Below are 20,014 nucleotides of genomic sequence, written 5' to 3'. Positions count from 1 at the left end.
CGCGCTCTCTCTCTCTCTGTGTCGCTCTCTCTCTCTCGCTGTGTCGCTGTGTCGCTCTCTCTCTCTCGCTGTGTCGCTCTCTCTCTCTCTCGCTGTGTCGCTCTCTCTCTCTCTCGCTGTGTCGCTCTCTCTCTCTCGCTGTGTCGCTCTCTCTCTCTCGCTGTGTCGCTCTCTCTCTCTCTCGCTGTGTCGCTCTCTCTCCCTCGCTGTGTCGCGCTCTCTCTCTCTCTCTCTCGCTGTGTCGCGCTCTCTCTCTCTCTCTCTCGCTGTGTCGCGCTCTCTCTCTCTCTCTCTCGCTGTGTCGCTCTCTCTCTCTCGCTGTGTCGCGCTCTCTCTCTCTCTCTCTCGCTGTGTCGCGCTCTCTCTCTCTCTCTCTCGCTGTGTCGCGCTCTCTCTCTCTCTCGCTGTGTCGCGCTCTCTCTCTCTCTCTCTCGCTGTGTCGCGCTCTCTCTCTCTCTCTCTCGCTGTGTCGCGCTCTCTCTCTCTCTCTCTCGCTGTGTCGCGCTCTCTCTCTCTCTCTCGCTGTGTCGCGCTCTCTCTCTCTCTCTCGCTGTGTCGCGCTCTCTCTCTCTCTCTCGCTGTCTCGCGCTCTCTCTCTCTCTCTCGCTGTGTCGCGCTCTCTCTCTCTCTCTCGCTGTGTCGCGCTCTCTCTCTCTCTCTCGCTGTGTCGCGCTCTCTCTCTCTCTCTCGCTGTGTCGCGCTCTCTCTCTCTCTCTCGCTGTGTCGCGCTCTCTCTCTCTCTCTCGCTGTGTCGCGCTCTCTCTCTCTCTCTCGCTGTGTCGCGCTCTCTCTCTCTCTCTCGCTGTGTCGCGCTCTCTCTCTCTCTCGCTGTGTCGCGCTCTCTCTCTCTCTCTCGCTGTGTCGCGCTCTCTCTCTCTCTCTCTCGCTGTGTCGCGCTCTCTCTCTCTCTCTCGCTGTGTTGCGCTCTCTCTCTCTCGCTGTGTCGCTCTCTCTCTCTCTCTGTGTCGCTCTCTCTCTCGCTGTGTCGCTGTGTCGCTCTCTCTCTCTCGCTGTGTCGCGCTCTCTCTCTCTCGCTGTGTCGCTCTCTCTCTCTCTCGCTGTGTCGCTCTCTCTCTCTCTCGCTGTGTCGCTCTCTCTCTCTCTCGCTGTGTCGCTCTCTCTCTCTCTCGCTGTGTCGCTCTCTCGCTGTGTCGCTCTCTCGCTGTGTCGCTCTCTCGCTGTGTCGCTCTCTCGCTGTGTCGCTCTCTCGCTGTGTCGCTCTCTCGCTGTGTCGCTCTCTCGCTGTGTCGCTCTCTCTCTCGCTGTGTCGCTCTCTCTCTCGCTGTGTCGCTCTCTCTCTCGCTGTGTCGCTCTCTCTCTCGCTGTGTCGCTCTCTCTCTCGCGCTCTCTCTCTCTCTCTCGCTGTGTCGCTCTCTCTCTATCTCTCGCTGTGTCGCTCTCTCTCTCTCTCTCGCTGTGTCGCTCTCTCTCTCTCTCTCGCTGTGTCGCTCTCTCTCTCTCTCTCTCGCTGTGTCGCTCTCTCTCTCTCGCTGTGTCGCTCTCTCTCTCTCTCGCTGTGTCGCTCTCTCTCTCTCTCGCTGTGTCGCTCTCTCTCTCTCTCGCTGTGTCGCTCTCTCTCTCTCTCGCTGTGTCGCTCTCTCGCTGTGTCGCTCTCTCTCTCTCTCTCGCTGTGTCGCTCTCTCTCGCTGTGTCGCTCTCTCTCTCTCTCGCTGTGTCGCTCTCTCTCTCTCTCGCTGTGTCGCTCTCTCTCTCTCTCGCTGTGTCGCTCTCGCTGTGTCGCTCTCTCTCTCTCTCTCGCTGTGTCGCTCTCTCTCTCTCTCGCTGTGTCGCTCTCTCTCTCTCTCGCTGTGTCGCTCTCTCTCTCTCTCGCTGTGTCGCTCTCTCTCTCTCGCTGTCGCTCTCTCGCTGTCGCTCTCTCTCTCTCTCGCTGTGTCGCTCTCTCTCTCTCGCTGTGTCGCTCTCTCTCTCTCTCGCTGTGTCGCTCTCTCTCTCTCTCGCTGTGTCGCTCTCTCTCTCTCTCGCTGTGTCGCTCTCTCTCTCTCTCGCTGTGTCGCTCTCTCTCTCTCTCGCTGTGTCGCTCTCTCTCTCTCTCGCTGTGTCGCTCTCTCTCTCCCTCGCTGTGTCGCGCTCTCTCTCTCTCGCTCTCTCGCTCTCTCGCTGTGTCGCTCTCTCTCTCTCTCTCGCTGTGTCGCTCTCTCTCTCGCTGTGTCGCTCTCTCTTGCTGTGTGTCTGTCTCACTCTCTCTCAAGGGCTTTATTGGCATGGGAAACATATGTTAACATTGCCAAAGCAAGTGAAATAGATAATAAACAATAAAAATGTACTGTAAACATTACACTCACAGAAGTTCCAAAAGAATAAAGACATTACAAATGTCATTATGTCTATATACAGTGTTGTAACAATGTGCAAATGGTTAAACTACATAAAGGGAAAATAAATAAGCATAAATATAGGTTGTATTTACAATGGTGTTTGTTCTTCACTGGTGGCCCTTTTCTTGTGGCAACAGGTCACAAATAGGGCTGCTGTGATGGCACACTGTGGTATTTCACCCAACAGATATGGGAGTTTATCAAAATTTGGTTTGTTTTCGAATTCTTTGTGGATCTGTGTAATCTGAGGGAAATATGTGTCTCTAATATGGTCATACATTGGGCAGGAGGTTAGGAAGTGCAGCTCAGTTTCCACCTCATTTTGTGGGCAGTGTGCACATAGCCTGTCTTCTCTTGAGAGCCAGGTCTGCCTACGGCGGCATTTCTCAATAGCAAGGCTATGCTCACTGAGTCTGTACATAGTCAAAGCTTCCTTATGTTTGGGTCAGTCACAGTGGTCAGGTATTCTACCACTGTGTACTCTCTGTTTAGGGCCAAATAGCATTCTAGTTTGCTCTGTTTTTTTGTTAATTCTTTCCAATGTGTCAAGTAATGATCTTTTTGTTTTCTCATGATTAGGTTGGGTCTAATTCTGTTGCTGTCTCTCTCTCTCTCTCTGTCTTTCGCTCTCTCCCCCTGTCTGTCTTCCTCAGTGAGAGTACAGTGCTGCTGTTGAACCCATCTCTGGGAGACAGGCTGGTGGTGAGCTCCACAGACCAGCTGATCACCTCCTACGAGCCCCCAGAGGAGGACAAGGAGCAGGCCGTTACCTGGGCTCTGTCTGAAGGCCCGGAGCACAACAAGGGACACCGCCTCACCCTCACCCACCCCAAGGTAAGACCCACTACCTCTCCCTCTGAGTAACCCTCACCCACCCCAAGGTAAGACACACTACCTCTCCCTCTGAGTAACCCTCACCCACCCCAAGGTAAGACCCACTACCTCTCCCTCTGAGTAACCCTCACCCACCCCAAGGTAAGACCCACTACCTCTCCCTCTGAGTAACCCTCACCCACCCCAAGGTAAGACACACTACCTCTCCCTCTGAGTAACCCTCACCCTCCCCAAGGTAAGACCCACTACCTCTCCCTCTGAGTAACCCTCACCCTCCCCAAGGTAAGACCCACTACCTCTCCCTCTGAGTAACCCTCACCCACCCCAAGGTAAGACACACTACCTCTCCCTCTGAGTAACCCTCACCCTCCCCAAGGTAAGACCCACTACCTCTCCCTCTGAGTAACCCTCACCCTCCCCAAGGTAAGACACACTACCTCTCCCTCTGAGTAACCCTCACTCCTCTTAGGTAAGGGTCATCCCAACTCCTGCATCAGTGGTCAGTCCAGCATCTATAGCTCCATGAATTTGAAGGTGGTTACATTTCTCCAGCCCTATCCCTCAGCTGGTTACATTTCTCCAGCCCTATCCCTCAGCTGGTTGCCAGAAAAGTGGAGGGTGGATGCTTTGTTCTTGTTTGAATCCCAGATTGCCCCTTTAACTTTTTAAGGTATAGGGGGCAGTATTTTCATTTTTGGATGAAAAGTGTGCCCAGAGTAAACTGCCTAATACTCCGGCCCATTGTCAAATATTTGCGTATTATTAGTAGATTTGGATAGAAAACACTCTGAAGTTTCTAAAACTGTTTGAATGATGTCTGTGAGTATAACAGAACTCATATTCCAGGCAAAAATCTGAGAAAAATCCAACCAGGAAGTGGGAAATCTGAGAATTGTAGTTCTTCTTTTCAATCCCTATCGAAACTACAGTGTCTGTGGGGTCACGTTGCACTTCCTAAGGCTTCCATTGGCTGTCAACAGCCTTTAGAAACGTGTTTCATCCTTCTCCTGTTACTGGGCAGAAAATAGGATCTCAGTCAATGAGTGGACTGCCTGGGACCAGTGAGTTGTTTACTGCGCGGACACGTTTGGCGCGACGCTCCTTCTTTTTCCTCTGTAATGAATACGCTATTGTCCGGTTGGAATATTATCAACGTTTTATGTTAAAAAGACCCTAAGGATTGATTGTAAACAACGTTTGACATGGTTCTACGAACGGTAATGGAACTATTTGACTTTGTGTCTGGATTTACGCTCGCGCGTTATGCCTTTGGATAGTGATCTGAACGCACAAACAAAACGGAAGTATTTGGACATAAATATGGAGTATTTCGAACAAAAAAACATTTCTTGTGGAAGTAGGAGTCCTGGGAGTGCATTCTGACAAAGATCAGCAAAGGTAAGAGAATATTTATAATACTAATTCTGAGTTTAGTTGACCCCAGAACTTGGCGGGTATCTGTATAGCTTGCTTTGATGGTTGAGCTATGTACTCAGAATATTGAAAAATGTGCTTTCTCCGTAAAGCTTTTTTAAAATCTGACACAGCGGTTGCATTAAGGAGAAGTACATCTATAATTCTTTCAATAACTGTTGTAAATTTTATCAGCGTTTATGATGAGTATTTTTGTAAATTGATGTGCTCATTCACAGGATGTTTTGGTGGGAATACATTTTCTGAACGTCACGCGCCAATGTAAAATGGGGTTTTTGGATATAAATATGAACTTTATCGAGCAAAACATGCATGTATTGTGTAACATGAAGTCCTATGAGTGCCATCTGATGAAGATCATCAAAGGTTAGTGAATATTTTAGCTGTATTTTTAGTTTTTGTGATGAATGTCCTTGCTTGGAAAATGGCTGTGTGGTTTTTGTTGTGAAGTTTATGTCCTAACGTAATCTAATTTTTTGCTTTCGCCTTTAAAGCCTTTTTGAAATCGGACAATGTGGTTAGATTAACGATAAGTTTATCTTTAAGATGGTGTAAAATAGTTGATTGTTTGAGGAAATTAAATTTAGATTTTGGCTGTTTTGTATTTCGTGCCATGCTATTTCACTGGCTGTTGACGCTAGCGTCCCACCTAGCCCATAGAAGTTAAGGTCACAGGTAACTCAGAATGGTAGGGATATAATGACGAAGACAAACACTCAGATGGAGATACTAAGAACCCTATGATGACATTCAGACATATTTTTTTGTCTTTACCCCAGAAAACCTTTTTAGTCCAACAGCTGTAGTTTGGAGGCTTTTAAGGAAACACCAGAGTAGATTGTGGTTAGCCTTTTTCCTCAAGTAAATGGAAAGAAACATATAAGAGAAGAGCTTTCTAGTTTTTCCAATTTAAAATAGAGTGGAAAGAAAAGCTTTGAGAAAGCTGACACAGATGCACAAGGCATTTGGAAAGACTGCAACAGTAATACTAGCTACCACCCATATTTTCACGTTTCTGTACTTTGCCTTAGCTATAGTCCTAGGTGTTTTATAACAAATATGTATTAAAACTATAATGTATGACTGTAGTAATGATAATAGTACTGTATAGTAATAACAGTAATATAAATGTCGTTTTGAATTGTGATAATATAATTCATATTGAATCATACTTAAATCCTCCGCTCTTCCTTTCTCTCCTCTGTCTCCCTTACCCTCCCTCCCCTTTGTCCCTCCCTTCCACCCTCGCACCCTCCCTCCCTCCGTCCTCCAGGCAGTAAAGCAGGTAGTTTGGCACGGTAAGGGTGACTACCTGTCCAGCGTCATGCCTGACAACAACAGCAACCTGCAGGTGCTGATCCACCAGGTGAGCAAGCGGCGGACTCAGAACCCCTTCCGCAAGAACAAGGGCCTGGTGCAGTGCGTCTCCTTCCACCCGCTGCGGCCCTACTTCTTCGTGGCCACGCAGCGCTACGTGCGCGTCTACAACCTCATCAAGCAAGAACTGACCAAGAAGCTGATGACAAACTGCAAGTGGATCTCCAGCATGGCCATTCACCCTGGAGGTTAGTGCTCTGTCACAGGTCCCCTTCAGAGAGGAGAGAATGTCGTACTGTAACGTCTGTGGAGATGGCTAAATGCACCTCCAATAAGCTGGGATTTGATGATCATTCTCAAGAGGAGGAAGGTGGTGATATATGAGTGAAATACATGTTTTCTGTACTAACACTACTCCTGGCCAGGTGATAACCTGATCTGTGGCAGCTATGACTGCAGACTGGCCTGGTTTGATCTGGACCTCTCCACCAAACCGTACAAGATGCTGCGGTGAGGCACCTCCTATACATTCTCATGTATTCATTTGTAGTTATTGATTGCCATTGAATACTAGATGTTGACCACGTGACATGATAGTAATTCATAAGGCCTGAGTTTTATTGGTTCTGAAGTCCTGTGTCTGTTTTGGCGACCCAGGCACCACAAGAAGGCCTTGAGGGGCGTGGCTTATCACAGAAACTACCCCCTATTCGCCTCTGGTGCTGATGACGGCAGCGTGATCGTCTGCCACGGCATGGTCTACAAGTAAGTCACCTCACCCAATCACACCTACTGTAACAATACAATATATACACCTCTCTTCTTCACTGTCTGTTTTTCACCATCTCTCCTTTCTCTCTCTCTCTCTCTCTCTCTCTCTCTCTCTCTCTCTCACTGAAGTTGTCATGTTGTTTTTCCCCCTGCGTTCCTTCTCCAACTCGTCGAAATGTTGATGCGTGTCCTACAAACCATATTTCCTGTGTTGTACATTTTATTTCGGCTGTATAACCATCAAGAGGTTTTAAATGAAGAAAAATAATACTGTAGAATATTGTCTGTGTTCAGTCTTCTGCACTGTCATAACTCTATCAATCAATCTCTCGTTCTCTCTTTCCTTCTTTCTTTCCAGTGACCTGCTCCAGAATCCTCTCATTGTTCCAGTCAAGGTACTAAAGGGTCACCAGATCACCCACGATCTGGGGGTCCTAGACGTGACCTTCCACCCCACCCAGCCGTGGGTCTTCTCCTCGGGGGCTGACGCCACCATCCGCCTCTTCACCTAAACCACCTCGGTCACATCTCAAATCACACCCTATTCCCTATCTAGTGCACTACTTTTGACCAGAGCAGTTTGACAAAAGCAGTGCACTACAGTATATAGGGATACCTTTTATCTCAAATGACATGCTATTCCCTATATAGTGCACTACTTTTGACCAGAGCAGTTTCACCAAAGTGGTGCACTATATAGGGAATATAGATACCTTGGTTACATTTCAAATGGCACCCTATTCCCTGTATAGTGCACTACTTTTGACCAGAGCCCACATATCTGAGCAATATGTGTACTGTATTTAAGACCCTTCCCAGTCTCCTCCCATGTCCTCTGACAGCTATCCCTGACGGAAGAATCAAATCAAGTGTCTGACGTCATGTATATTATCCTCATGTTTAGTACTTTTTCCAAGCTAAGAGAACACCAACCACACAGCCATAATCTCTTTCTCTCCTCAGTGAAACTGAGACAGTAAAAATGTGTTTGGTTTCAAACGGCACCTCAAATCTGGACTGGGCAGGAAAGCCCATTTCCGTCTACGTTGCTGTTCTGTGCAGCTGATCTCATAGCAGCGCATAACAGTCAAACCACTAATGCTTGGACACTTCAGACAGCCCCCGTGACAAAATATACTGTATGTTCAGAGATTGAGCTTGCCAATAGAAACAATAGAACAAAGATGTTGTGAGCCCCCAGAAGAGCCCTGTCAGCCCCTGTCCTAGATATGTGTAAATATATCAGTCTCTTTGTGTATGCAACCAAAGTCCAGTTGAGGTTCTGCAGGACTCGTTTCGATCACAAACACTATGTATGGCGATGTATGATCCCTTGTTTTTTAATTGGAAAATCTTCTGACTCCTTTTCTCGACGACTTTGTCGGCCTGCTACAAGTATTTCATTTTAATTAAAACTGGTGTTCCCTGAAGCGTTTGAAGCGTGTGTGTTTTGTTTGGGTCTCGCTCTTCTCTTTTGCGTCGGTGGCCGGCGGGTCAAGAAGGGTGAACTCAAAACCTCTGAAATATATGCAACCAGGGACGTGGAAGTGGGTTTCCTTTTCCTTTGCTACTCAGCTCAGCCCCAGACGAGATTCTTCAGAAAGCGGTGGATTATATATCATTCCCTGTCAAAACGAGGCAAGGCCGTATTGTACTACACTGTACACCTGTGGCTCCCTCCCTCTCTCACGTCGCTGTATCATTGCCTTTGTCCCAGATGGCAATGTAGTGCACTACATTTGGGCAGGACTAGTGCACTATATAGGGAATAGTGTGACGAAGACAGTCTGTCTGTCAGTCTCTAGCTATGGTCTAAATCTGAAAATATTGTGAATGAAATTGATTCTGGCAAACAAATGTACTGAATTTGAGGTCTATAGAATTTGTCATTTTGAGGTTTTCTTGAAAGCAATGTTATTCAATGTAGATCACAACAGCGACCATGAGGGACCTAAGAAATATACAGTGGAGCTGACTGATACGCATGGTCTAAATATTACTATATGTATGTTAGAGCATAGAAATGTGTACCTCAACTGTCAATCGTCTCAACTGTTGAAATGTTTTGTTTATTATAATGTATGGCCATGAATCAAATGCCAGGTAATGAATAAATCAGCTAGCGTTTCTAGCCGCTAAAACTACATTTCCTCTTTATAGCTGATCAGTTGGTTGTGAATATCCTCTCTTCCTGGTATGTAGGTCAGATTTCCTGGATTGATTTGGCCAAGATCCTGTAAAGACGTTAATGATGTCATTGGCCGATTAGATGCTAATAGTGAAAGAGTTGATTGATCCATATGGCTACTTTAGCTCTGACTGATGGCAGTTTGGTTCATCACAAACACCATGTAGAATGACTCAGCTGGTCTTGAAATCAACTTTCAATTGGGTCAATGTAAATAAATAAAAGCCAACTACTTTAAACCACAAAAACTGTTTGACAGGTCTAAAAAAGGTTGTTTTTCTAGTGTTCAGAGGAAGTTCCTCCATTCCCTTTGTCAAGGAAAGCATACTAGCGCTTAAAGTGATGGAAAACTGAAGCTGCTGCCACGAAAGCCCTTTGGGCGGGTAGTAATGTTAGTTTCCCCCTGAAGCTTCTTATTGGTGAAGGGACCCAAACATTAAAACGCTACATTTAAGGAGCCATACAAATAAGTATGGAAGTGCTTTGATATTGCATACATGCATGAGAGCAGTGAAAAACTCCATGGCTCATAAAGTACATTGCACTGTCTCTCCTCCACCATTTAATGTTTCCACTCTTGAATTTCATCTTTAAGAAGAAAGAAAAAAAGCAAAGCAGGAAACTGTTGGGCTTGGTTCGCTTTACCACATTTATCAATTAACACTGGCAGTAGCCAGAGAAACCAGTCAATTGATTGCAGCTGTCCCTGTTTTGAAGTCCCGTTTTTCCCAGCTCTCCCAAGCTGCACCGGGAGGGAGGAAATGGACATGCATAAAATCATTTTTAATCAACGCAAAGGGATTGGTCCCATACATGATATTTGACAAAAACCATTAGATTGGCAGCAGGCCAGGCAGGCTCAGTCAGAGCAGATGAGTTTTTGTGTTGTAATAAATTAGCTGACTGGGTTGCCAGTAGCCGGGGAGACGTCACACCAGGCAGAACTAGACTGAGACAGGGCTTGGCCTACACACGCTCTTGGTCAAAACTGAAAATGGCACAAGACAAATTCCTCTCCTCTGTCTGCAGCTCTGAGATGACATCATAAAGTCTTAAAAAGACTTGCTGACCTTTTAATGACTTCCTCCTCTCTGCTCCTTTGACTGACCGCCGCCACACTGCTTTGAGCCCTTCCCAGGGGCCCCACTGCCACAGAGCTTTGAGCCCTGCCTGCATGTGGGCCCCACCAAGGGCCTCCATTGTAAATGTGTTGTTGCCACGGCCCATTACTATAACATGTGTATAGGTTTTGTGTTGCATGTGGGTTCCTGAGTACAGTAAGTTAAAGGCCTTGTGTGTTTCTGTGTGTAGTTCTTGCATTACGGTTCTATTCTGTTTCTGAAGATGACTTCAGACAGTGGCACTGAAACAGTCTGAAAAGCACAGGCTCTTTGGACAGGCTTTGGATGTCTGTTACTGTGTCTCGCCCACAACACTGAGCTGCGAGTGTGTGTGTGTGTACCTGCGGTTTTCCTGTCAGTGAAACCCAATAACACTCCCATTGCATCACTCTGAATAGTTTTTAAAGAAATTGATGCAGTCCTGGCAGACGGTGAGTGTTTCCATCGCTTTTTCTTTCCTTATTTTCTCCCCCCATTCGTTTTTTTTTTTTTTCACCCTTAGGGAGCGTGGTCAAAACAAACAGCAAATATGCGGTCTGTGTAGAGAAACTGGGCTTGGAGAAGGCCACATTCCAGGATAAGTGGAAAAAATTTGAGCCCCATTCTCTCCTGCCTGTGTGTTGAAGCTCCTAGAGACCTTGCTTCCACAACGTTCATTTGGGAATCTAGTGGCTCTGGGTGCTGGTTTCACCAATGGGCTCTCTGGGTTTTCTGTGATTGTCAGCAGCGTTGGACGAGGTGTGGGTACTCCACTGCTGTCTACCTTTCAGACTAACTACGGAACACTGGTGGTGGCCCATTATTACAGTGTCTTAATGAGCTAGCTATGCAATTCTCGCCTGCATTATGAAGAGGTTTACACTGAACAGGCAAGATTTGTACTGTCTGTAATGATGTTGATGAACAATGTGGTTATTTCTGGTTATTATGGTGTTTTTAGTGGCTTCATCCTCTCGGAGGTAGCCAGCGACGATTAGGGATGCACGTACCAGGATGAGAAATATGAGCGTAACACACAGAAAAGAAAGTGAAAAGGATGGGGGGGGGGTTTGAATCCAGATATACTGCATATTGCCACAGATGGGCGGTTTTAAAGAGGCTTTGCTTTTCAAACATTGAGTCACTCCAAACGGTAGCAGCCAAACACATTATTGACATAGCGAGGGCACATTAATACTTTCCTCGCATTTGATGTTTGTGGTCCTATTTTTTCCTTCGCTTTTCTACTTAATCGCAGCTATAGTAAGGGATGAGGTTTTCCTTCTGGAATCTTTAGGATTGGAACTATGAGCCACTTTTGGTTTTGAATGGTTTTTGGTGAGCCTCTCCCCCTCTATTGGAGCTCTGCAATGACATACACCAGGGTTTATCTCGCACCACATTCAGCTTGGCCCTATTGGTATGAACAATACAGGGCCCTGTTGATGCTTTTACATACAGTACCCACTCACCTCAATAAAATAAGTATTTCGCTGGCAGCTACTGAGTTCTGTTAACGGACACATTTGATCACAGATTTTGTCCTAAAATGAACCTCATCTATCATGTGCCTCAAGACCAGGAATAGACACCCTCATGCAGAGCTTCCATAGAGAATATGGGACACACACAAGTTGACCTCTTCTTTCCCCATAGAATTGGGGACACAGAGAGAGACCGTGAGAGGCACCCAGAGCTCTGAGGGCCAGGCCAGCGTAGTACAGGGCCGGGCCGGGCCAGTGTACTGAGGGCCGGGCCAGCGTAGTACAGGGCCGGGCCAGCGTACTGAGGGCCGGGCCAGCGTAGTACAGGGCCGGGCCAGCGTACTGAGGGCCGGGCCAGCGTACTGAGGGCCGGGCCAGCGTACTGAGGGCCGGGCCAGCGTACTGAGGGCCGGGCCAGCGTACTGAGGGCCGGGCCAGCGTACTGAGGGCCGGGCCAGCGTAGTACAGGACCGGGCCGGGCCAGCGTAGTACAGGGCCGGGCCGGGCCAGCGTAGTACAGGGCCGGGCCGGGCCAGCGTAGTACAGGGCCGGGCCGGGCCAGCGTAGTACAGGGCCGGGCCGGGCCAGCGTAGTACAGGGCCGGGCCGGGCCAGTGTACTGAGGGCCGGGCCAGTGTACTGAGGGCCGGGCCGGGACAGCGTAGTACAGGGCCGGGCCAGCGTAGTACAGGGCCCGGCCAGTGTACTGAGGGCCGGGCCGGGACAGCGTAGTACAGGGCCGGGCCAGCGTAGTACAGGGCCGGGCCAGCGTAGTACAGGGCCGGGCCGGGCCAGCGTAGTACAGGGCCCGGCCAGTGTACTGAGGGCCGGGCCGGGACAGCGTAGTACAGGGCCGGGCCAGCGTAGTGCAGGGCCGGGCCAGTGTACTGAGGGCCGGGCCGGGCCAGCGTAGTACAGGGCCGGGCCAGCGTAGTACAGGGCCGGGCCAGCGTAGTACAGGGCCGGGCCAGCGTAGTACAGGGCCGGGCCAGTGTACTGAGGGCCGGGCCGGGACAGCGTAGTACAGGGCCGGGCCAGCGTAGTGCAGGGCCGGGCCAGCGTAGTGCAGGGCCGGGCCAGCGTAGTGCAGGGCCGGGCCAGTGTACTGAGGGCCGGGACAGCGTAGTACAGGGCCGGGACAGCGTAGTACAGGGCCGGGCCAAGGTGTTCTCTCTCACAGATCCTCAATCTTGTTTCGTCTGTCTGTCCTTTCCCTCGCTGACAATGGAGCCCTTCTTCCACTTTGAAGACTTTGGCAGATGTCGTGCTAAAAACATTCCTATGCTATTTTCTTTCTCTCTTCTTAGGGCGGAGGGGTTACTTAAAAGCATGCGAGGAACCAAAGCCCCCGCACAAGCAGTTTAAACTGGGTATCTTCAGCGAGAGAGAAAGTGGACAGATTTGATACTCTTTGACCCCAATTTGCAGCACCTGCAAAATTCAATTCTTGGGGAGTTTACAGTCTTTTAATTGGAGGGGAAAACAGCACTGTGAACTCTTGGCAGTTGGCTTAATTCAGATCTGTTACAAATTACCCCTAAATAGAGTGAACCTTTTTTTTTTTTTTTCCTGCTGCCTGCACATGTCCTTACTACAGCCCGAGCCCAATGACATCATGGTGCTCCAGCCGTGCAGACGGTGGTGGAAGTAAACCACAGTGAAATTCAGTTGCCTGAGCTAATTTAAAGAAAAGTAAAAGGCCACTCTCTGGTTACTTTAAGCACCACATTTGATATGGAGGAGGGTTGGCTTTGAAGGGGAGGCCAGGCCTAGGCTGAAGCAGCAGTCTCCTGGCCTCCGCGTGCGAGTAACGAGGGCTGGCGGCACCCAGCAGCAGTCTTTTATTATCTGGACACAGAGGACTTCTTCCAGGGTGGAGAGGGAGAGCGCAGCGGAGGTGTGGTGGACAGAGAGAGAGAGAAAGAGGGAAAAGAAGGGAGGCAGCTTGGGAGACATTCACACCTACGCTGGCATCCGCCGGGCTGGTTTCGTGTGTCTGTGTGTGTGTGTGTGTAACTCAACAGGGTTCCAGATTGTTTTTATGCGTTTCCTATATGGTAGCAAATGTGGTATCAAAGGGCCTTACCTGCAATGTACTGTATAATAAGTGTATTTTGTTCATATTTTTTTATTTAACTTTTTCCAAATTGTCTCCCTCCCTTGCCCAAATGATGTTACTGTCACTAGATCCCATGGGGTTGTTTTAAAACCTTGATTATAGCTACAATACATAGTGAAAGGATGACACTTTGGCCTAGATTAAATCCATACCGCTGAAGATCTGTGCTATAGAGCTATTGAAATGTAAAAGTCATTTCAGCATTTACCATGAATGCTTCCTCCGCCAACGCAGGAACATTGCCTTTCAATTTAAATCGTGCTGTAGCACTGATCTTCAGCGGTACGGATTGAATCTAGCCCTTTTCAGTATTAGCATGATAGTCACAGATTGATAGTACATGTGAACTCTTGCGGCGTAGCTAGATAGATTAAAACAAGAGTACAGTTCTACCTCTTTCATCATACCTTAAGGCAGGAACAGGGAGGGCTGTTAGTCTGGATTGTGGCTTTAGGGGAGTATTAGCAGTCAGCTGGAGTATTAACCAAACGACAACGATAAAAATACCTCGGTACCCACTACTGGGCACGCTAGCCCTATGGCGGCCGTGATTCTTCCGTAAATTGACATCGGCATCTCTCTCAAAACAGGATGTGGAAAGCTAGGCTAGCTATAGAGCTCATGGCAGATGACCAGTTTTCACCAGGCAGGCAGCTCTTATGTGGCTCTGTGTGCAACAGCAGCCTGCTGCCTGGTTGGCTCACAGTCATGTCCCAGGCTGCATCCTGATTCTTCACCCTTCTCTCATCTCTTATATTTCAAAGCATTGGATTAGTGTAATCATTGGCTGGAAGGGGTTTCCATTGTTAAATCCACAAGAGAAGTACACAAGTGCATATGTTGGGAAAAGGGTGGAGAATCGGGACGTAGCCTCAGATTACATCCCAAATGGCGCCCTATTCCCTATATAGTGCACTACTTTTGACCAGGGCCATTAGGGACAAATTCCCAGTCATGTTGTCCCTGGACCTGCAGCTGGTTAGGGGATCAGCCTTCCCTTCCCGCTGTGTCTCTCCAGCCCTCCAGGGGCAGTGTGCACCATCACTCACTCTCTGTCGTAGACACAGCACGTTTAAATACTTGTGTATACAGTGTGTGTGGCCCTAGGCTGCAACCACAGCTTGTTTGAGATCCTGACCAAGGGCCTGATTCACAAAACCTTCTTAAGAAGAAATTGCTTCTTAACTGACCTTTTTTCTCGTGCTGTTTGTTTCTCCTTAAGCAAAACGATTCTTGAAAATAAAGTTAGTGGAAATGTTGTTAATTCCAAGATAGCTAAACCCTTGTCTTAAACTCAGGGCAGTGAGAGAAGAAGCTCATGAAAGCAATTGAACATGTTTAATTCACTCACAAACGTATTATGATTATTTTAAACCCAAGTACATGTTTCAGAACAGTAATCTCAGTAAGAAATATGCTATCATGATTGCCACTGCTAGCTAGACAGCTTGCTAAATTGGTTGCCTAGCAACAAACATCTTAAGAATATTTGTAAGAAGAGATTTGAGAAGTTAGTAAGAAAATCATTAGATCTTGAAATATTGTTGGAATTGCACTTACAAAATATCTTATGAGCTTCTTCAGTTTTTGCAGAAAAGGGTTTTGTGAATCTGGGCCCAGGACCTTGACTGTTTGAGGTAGATTTTAAGACGAGAAGAAGAACGTCTCTTGGTTCTTAAACCTCTTGTTGTGTTTGCTTCATGTTAATTGATTCTGTGTTCCCGGTCCAAAATGACCTCCCCATTATATATGATTATAAATCCATAATAATACATATATTATCACCTAATGTTGTGTTTAGATCTTTTTATCAACTTAAGTTCTTGTGAACATTCCCAGTTTTGAACTTCTATTTGCTATTTATTGACCTGAGCTCATACAACTTATTTTTGAGTAAAAAAAGCATAATGTATGGATTCTTTTGACTATAACAAATACTCAGATGAAACATATTGTGCTATTTATCACAGACTACTTTCTGTCAAAGTTTTACAAGGACTCTCACCAGTGTCATGGTCAAAGATATGATCAAGAGCCTCACATACAGTATATTGTTTGGTCATTGTGCTGCCACAGAATGAATTGTGAGCAAGGTCTCAAAAAAGCTTGATATACTAGAGCTACAAGAAAAGTTCTATATATTATTGAAACAATGTTGCGATTGTTTGTGAGAATGCCAACAAGTGTGGTTCCCGTGGGGGAAAGATTATATTGGGGAAAGGTTCCCGTGTGTGTGCTCAAACACACATGCATGTGGGGGTCTGGGAGAGTCTCCATCTGATGAATGGGCATGTGCCTGAACTCAATTTTATACACTAATTGTAATCTCACCCATTAATTATCTAATGACAGATCATTTTTGAACGGGAACACCACAGGTGTACAAAAGTTAAATAAAACACCCAAAATGTAATGAAAATCATCAATGTGTTTTGTGTGTTCAGATGCCCTGTGTGGACAAAATCATGGAACCTTATGACAATCAGATTAAATGAACTACATTTTTCAGAGCGAAAACTTGTAATCGGTCCAATTCGACCGGAACACAGCAGGAGGGTTAATAAGGTTCAAAAGCCGACTCAGCATTGAGATGGGCTAAATCAACACAAAATATCTGATAGAACATTATTTTGAAAACCAAGCTCAAAGGGACCTAATGACTAATACAGAGAAAGACTGATCATCATTTTAATGTCCAAGTAGGGCTATATTCAACTGTACAGGTTTTAATCCCTGTCAATTCTCCTCTGTCTTACTCTCTCTTCCTTCCATCCCTCCATTCATTGCCTCCTCTCCTTGAGTTTGAACGAGAACCTCTGATTTACCCCCGCCCCTCATCCCCAAGCCTTCCTGCCCTGGGCCTAATCCCCACCCCAGCTGTGGGGACCCCACAGGGCTGTAAATCAGAGCCCCTAAATCCTTACCTGGGCAGCCCCCTGAAAGTGCTCTCCCCTTAGGCAGGATTCAGGAAGGTTGGGGGTGGGGGATGGAGCCTGGGGGCAACATGATCCCTGAGATAGCCCTTTGAGTGAATCACACCGTCAGAGAGAGAGATACAGTAGTTCCCCTGTCCTTAGTCTTAAATACACAGTGCATCTTTCATACACAGGACAGCAGACAGACTTTCTCTGTCTGAACTCTCTCAAGGTGTCTTCTTTGTGGGGATGTTTACTCTGCCTCCCCCAGTGTTAGGTGGATGTGTGATGCCATCTAACTGCACTCTCTCTGAACTGGGCTAGCCGGTCCAAGTCCCCGCAGGCTAAGTGAGCTCCCTATTGCTCCGCGGGTCGTGATTCTTAATGTGCTGTCTGGAGGGGCTTACAGGACGAGGACAGGAAGCAGATTAATGACTGCCCTGCTCTGTTTGTTTGTTTGTATAGTGCTCCCTCCAGTCCGTTGCACGTCCTTGGACCAGGGCCCAGGGTTGGTGCACGGGGAGGGGGGAGAGACGACGAAAGTCTGGACCTGGGTGTCAATCACAGGTGGTTCCTGTGGGGCCTGTAGCAGATCACTGCAAATGAAGCATGTGTTTGTTGGACCGCAGCTCATTCACTGGTATAAAAAAGCGAATGGGAGCATTGAACAGGACAATTCCAGTGTTTAGCTGGCTATCGCGTGCCATACGGAAACACAGTACAGAACTGATCAGGGTCAGCTTTACACGGACTCCCTCTTTGTGTACCCAGCGTGTGTCCGTAATGGCATCCTATCCCTTATACAGTGCACTATGTAGGGAATAGGGTGCCATTTGTGACGCCGTTTTAGCTGGGCTCTATTTTGGTGAGGCACGTTCATGGAGGATCAGGTCTACCGGTACTCATCTGTTGTACATTAGCCCTCTGTAGAGTGAACACTGTTTAATTCCAGACTGCAGGTAATTACAGGGGAGGCTGAGGGAGGGACGGCCTGTTTCACCCAGGCATGATGGGGCTGGGGGGATAACCCCCTCATAAGCATACACACACACCTCTGATTTTAGTGGTTCTCTGGTTTCCACACACACAATACCACACCAACTGTTGGGTCAAATGAAATCAGTGACGTTTTGACCAAGTACCACTTCCCCACATCTGTGAGTGAGTCCCTCCCGGTCGTGTGTGTGTGTGTCACCCACATCTGTGAGTGAGTTCCTCCCGGTCGTGTGTGTGTGTGTGTGTGTCACCCACATCTGTGAGTGAGCCCCGGTCGTGACCCCACACAGCTTTAGAGGACTCGGGCTGATCCCTCTAATAAAGGGGGACGGGTTAACAGGGTAATGATGGGGTACTCATACAGCCAATAACCCCTCACTTATTCATTACTAGACTTCTCTCTCCAATTACCTACGGGGCTCTTGAAAAAGCACTCTAAAGAGATTGTGTTACTGTATTTGTCATAAGATGATGTTTCTTCAGTATGATTGAGTTATGTTTTTACTGTCTGATAATGTTGAATGTTTATCAACAGAAACAACAGCAGGGGTTTGGATGATATAAAAGATGCTGTAGAAACAGACTGAGAGTATGTATGTCCGCCACTACTAGTAGTACTAATAGGAGAGCATAGTGTTACCATGGTCCACCACTACTAGTAGTACTAATAGGAGAGCATAGTATTACCATGGTCCACCACTACTAGTAGTACTAATAGGAGAGCATAGTATTACCATGGTCCACCACTACTAGTAGTACTAATAGGAGAGCATAGTATTACCATGGTCCACCACTACTAGTAGTACTAATAGGAGAGCATAGTATTACCATGGTCCACCACTACTAGTAGTACTAATAGGAGAGCATAGTATTACCATGGTACACCACTACTAGTAGTACTAATAGGAGAGTATTACCATGGTCCACCACTACTAGTAGTACTAATAGGAGAGCATAGTATTACCATGGTCCACCACTACTAGTAGTACTAATAGGAGAGCATAGTATTACCATGGTATACCACTACTAGTAGTACTAATAGGAGAGCATAGTATTACCATGGTCCACCACTACTAGTAGTACTAATAGGAGAGCATAGTATTACCATGGTCCACCACTACTAGTAGTACTAATAGGAGAGCATAGTATTACCATGGTCCACCACTACTAGTAGTACTAATAGGAGAGCATAGTATTACCATGGTCCACCACTACTAGTAGTACTAATAGGAGAGCATAGTATTACCATGGTCCACCACTACTAGTAGTACTAATAGGAGAGCATAGTATTACCATGGTCCACCACTACTAGTAGTACTAATAGGAGAGCATAGTATTACCACGGTCCACCACTACTAGTAGTACTAATAGGAGAGCATAGTATTACCACGGTCCACCACTACTAGTAGTACTAATAGGAGAGCATAGTGTTACCATGGTCCACCACTACTAGTAGTACTAATAGGAGAGCATAGTATTACCATGGTCCACCACTACTAGTAGTACTAATAGGAGAGCATAGTATTACCATGGTCCACCACTACTAGTAGTACTAATAGGAGAGCATAGTATTACCACGGTCCACCACTACTAGTAGTACTAATAGGAGAGCATAGTATTACCATGGTCCACCACTACTAGTAGTATTAATAGGAGAGCATAGTATTACCATGGTCCACCACTACTAGTAGTACTAATAGGAGAGCATAGTATTACCATGGTCCACCACTACTAGTAGTACTAATAGGAGAGCATAGTGTTACCATGGTCCACCACTACTAGTAGTACTAATAGGAGAGCATAGTATTACCATGGTCCACCACTACTAGTAGTACTAATAGGAGAGCATAGTGTTACCATGGTCCACCACTACTAGTAGTACTAATAGGAGAGCATAGTATTACCATGGTCCACCACTACTAGTAGTACTAATAGGAGAGCATAGTGTTACCATGGTCCACCACTATTAGTAGTACTAATAGGAGAGCATAGTGTTACCATGGTCCACCACTACTAGTAGTATTAATAGGAGAGTATTACCATGGTATACCACTACTAGTAGTACTAATAGGAGAGCATAGTGTTACCATGGTCCACCAATACTAGTAGTACTAATAGGAGAGTATTACCATGGTACACCACTACTAGTAGTACTAATAGGAGAGCATAGTATTACCATGGTCCACCACTATTAGTAGTACTAATAGGAGAGCATAGTGTTACCATGATACACCATTACTAGTAGTACTATTAGGAGAGAATAGTATTACCATGGTCCACCACTACTAGTAGTATTAACGTCTTTGGGATAGGGGGCAGTATTTTCACGGCCGGATAAAAAACGTACCCGATTTAATCTGGTTACTACTCCTGCCCAGAAACTAGAATATGCATATAATTAGTAGATTTGGATAGAAAACACTAACGTTTCTAAAACTGTTTGAATGGTGTCTGTGAGTATAACAGAACTCATATGGCAGGCCAAAACCTGAGAAGATTCCATATAGGAAGTGCCCTGTCT

General features: G+C 46.8%; 1 protein-coding gene across 2 annotated transcripts in view; it reads left to right on the top strand.

The window, feature by feature from the left end:
- bop1 (BOP1 ribosomal biogenesis factor) overlaps positions 1 to 8,122 on the top strand; it is a 121,244-nt gene extending 113,122 nt beyond the window's left edge. For both annotated transcript variants that reach the window (XM_082961254.1, XM_014142741.3), the window contains exons 12-16: positions 2,990 to 3,170; positions 5,878 to 6,169; positions 6,347 to 6,431; positions 6,579 to 6,686; positions 7,051 to 8,122. In XM_082961254.1, the coding sequence (XP_082817380.1) occupies positions 2,990 to 3,170; positions 5,878 to 6,169; positions 6,347 to 6,431; positions 6,579 to 6,686; positions 7,051 to 7,204 (820 nt within the window). In that variant the 3' untranslated portion in view covers positions 7,205 to 8,122. The remainder of the gene's footprint in view (positions 1 to 2,989; positions 3,171 to 5,877; positions 6,170 to 6,346; positions 6,432 to 6,578; positions 6,687 to 7,050) is intronic.
- The last annotated feature ends 11,892 nt before the right edge of the window (positions 8,123 to 20,014 follow it).

The sequence above is a fragment of the Salmo salar genome, chromosome 14, assembly GCF_965601325.2.
Source record: "Salmo salar chromosome 14, fSalSal1, whole genome shotgun sequence".
Lineage (NCBI taxonomy): Eukaryota > Metazoa > Chordata > Actinopteri > Salmoniformes > Salmonidae > Salmo > Salmo salar.
This window is presented reverse-complemented; position numbering and strand designations above follow the sequence as displayed.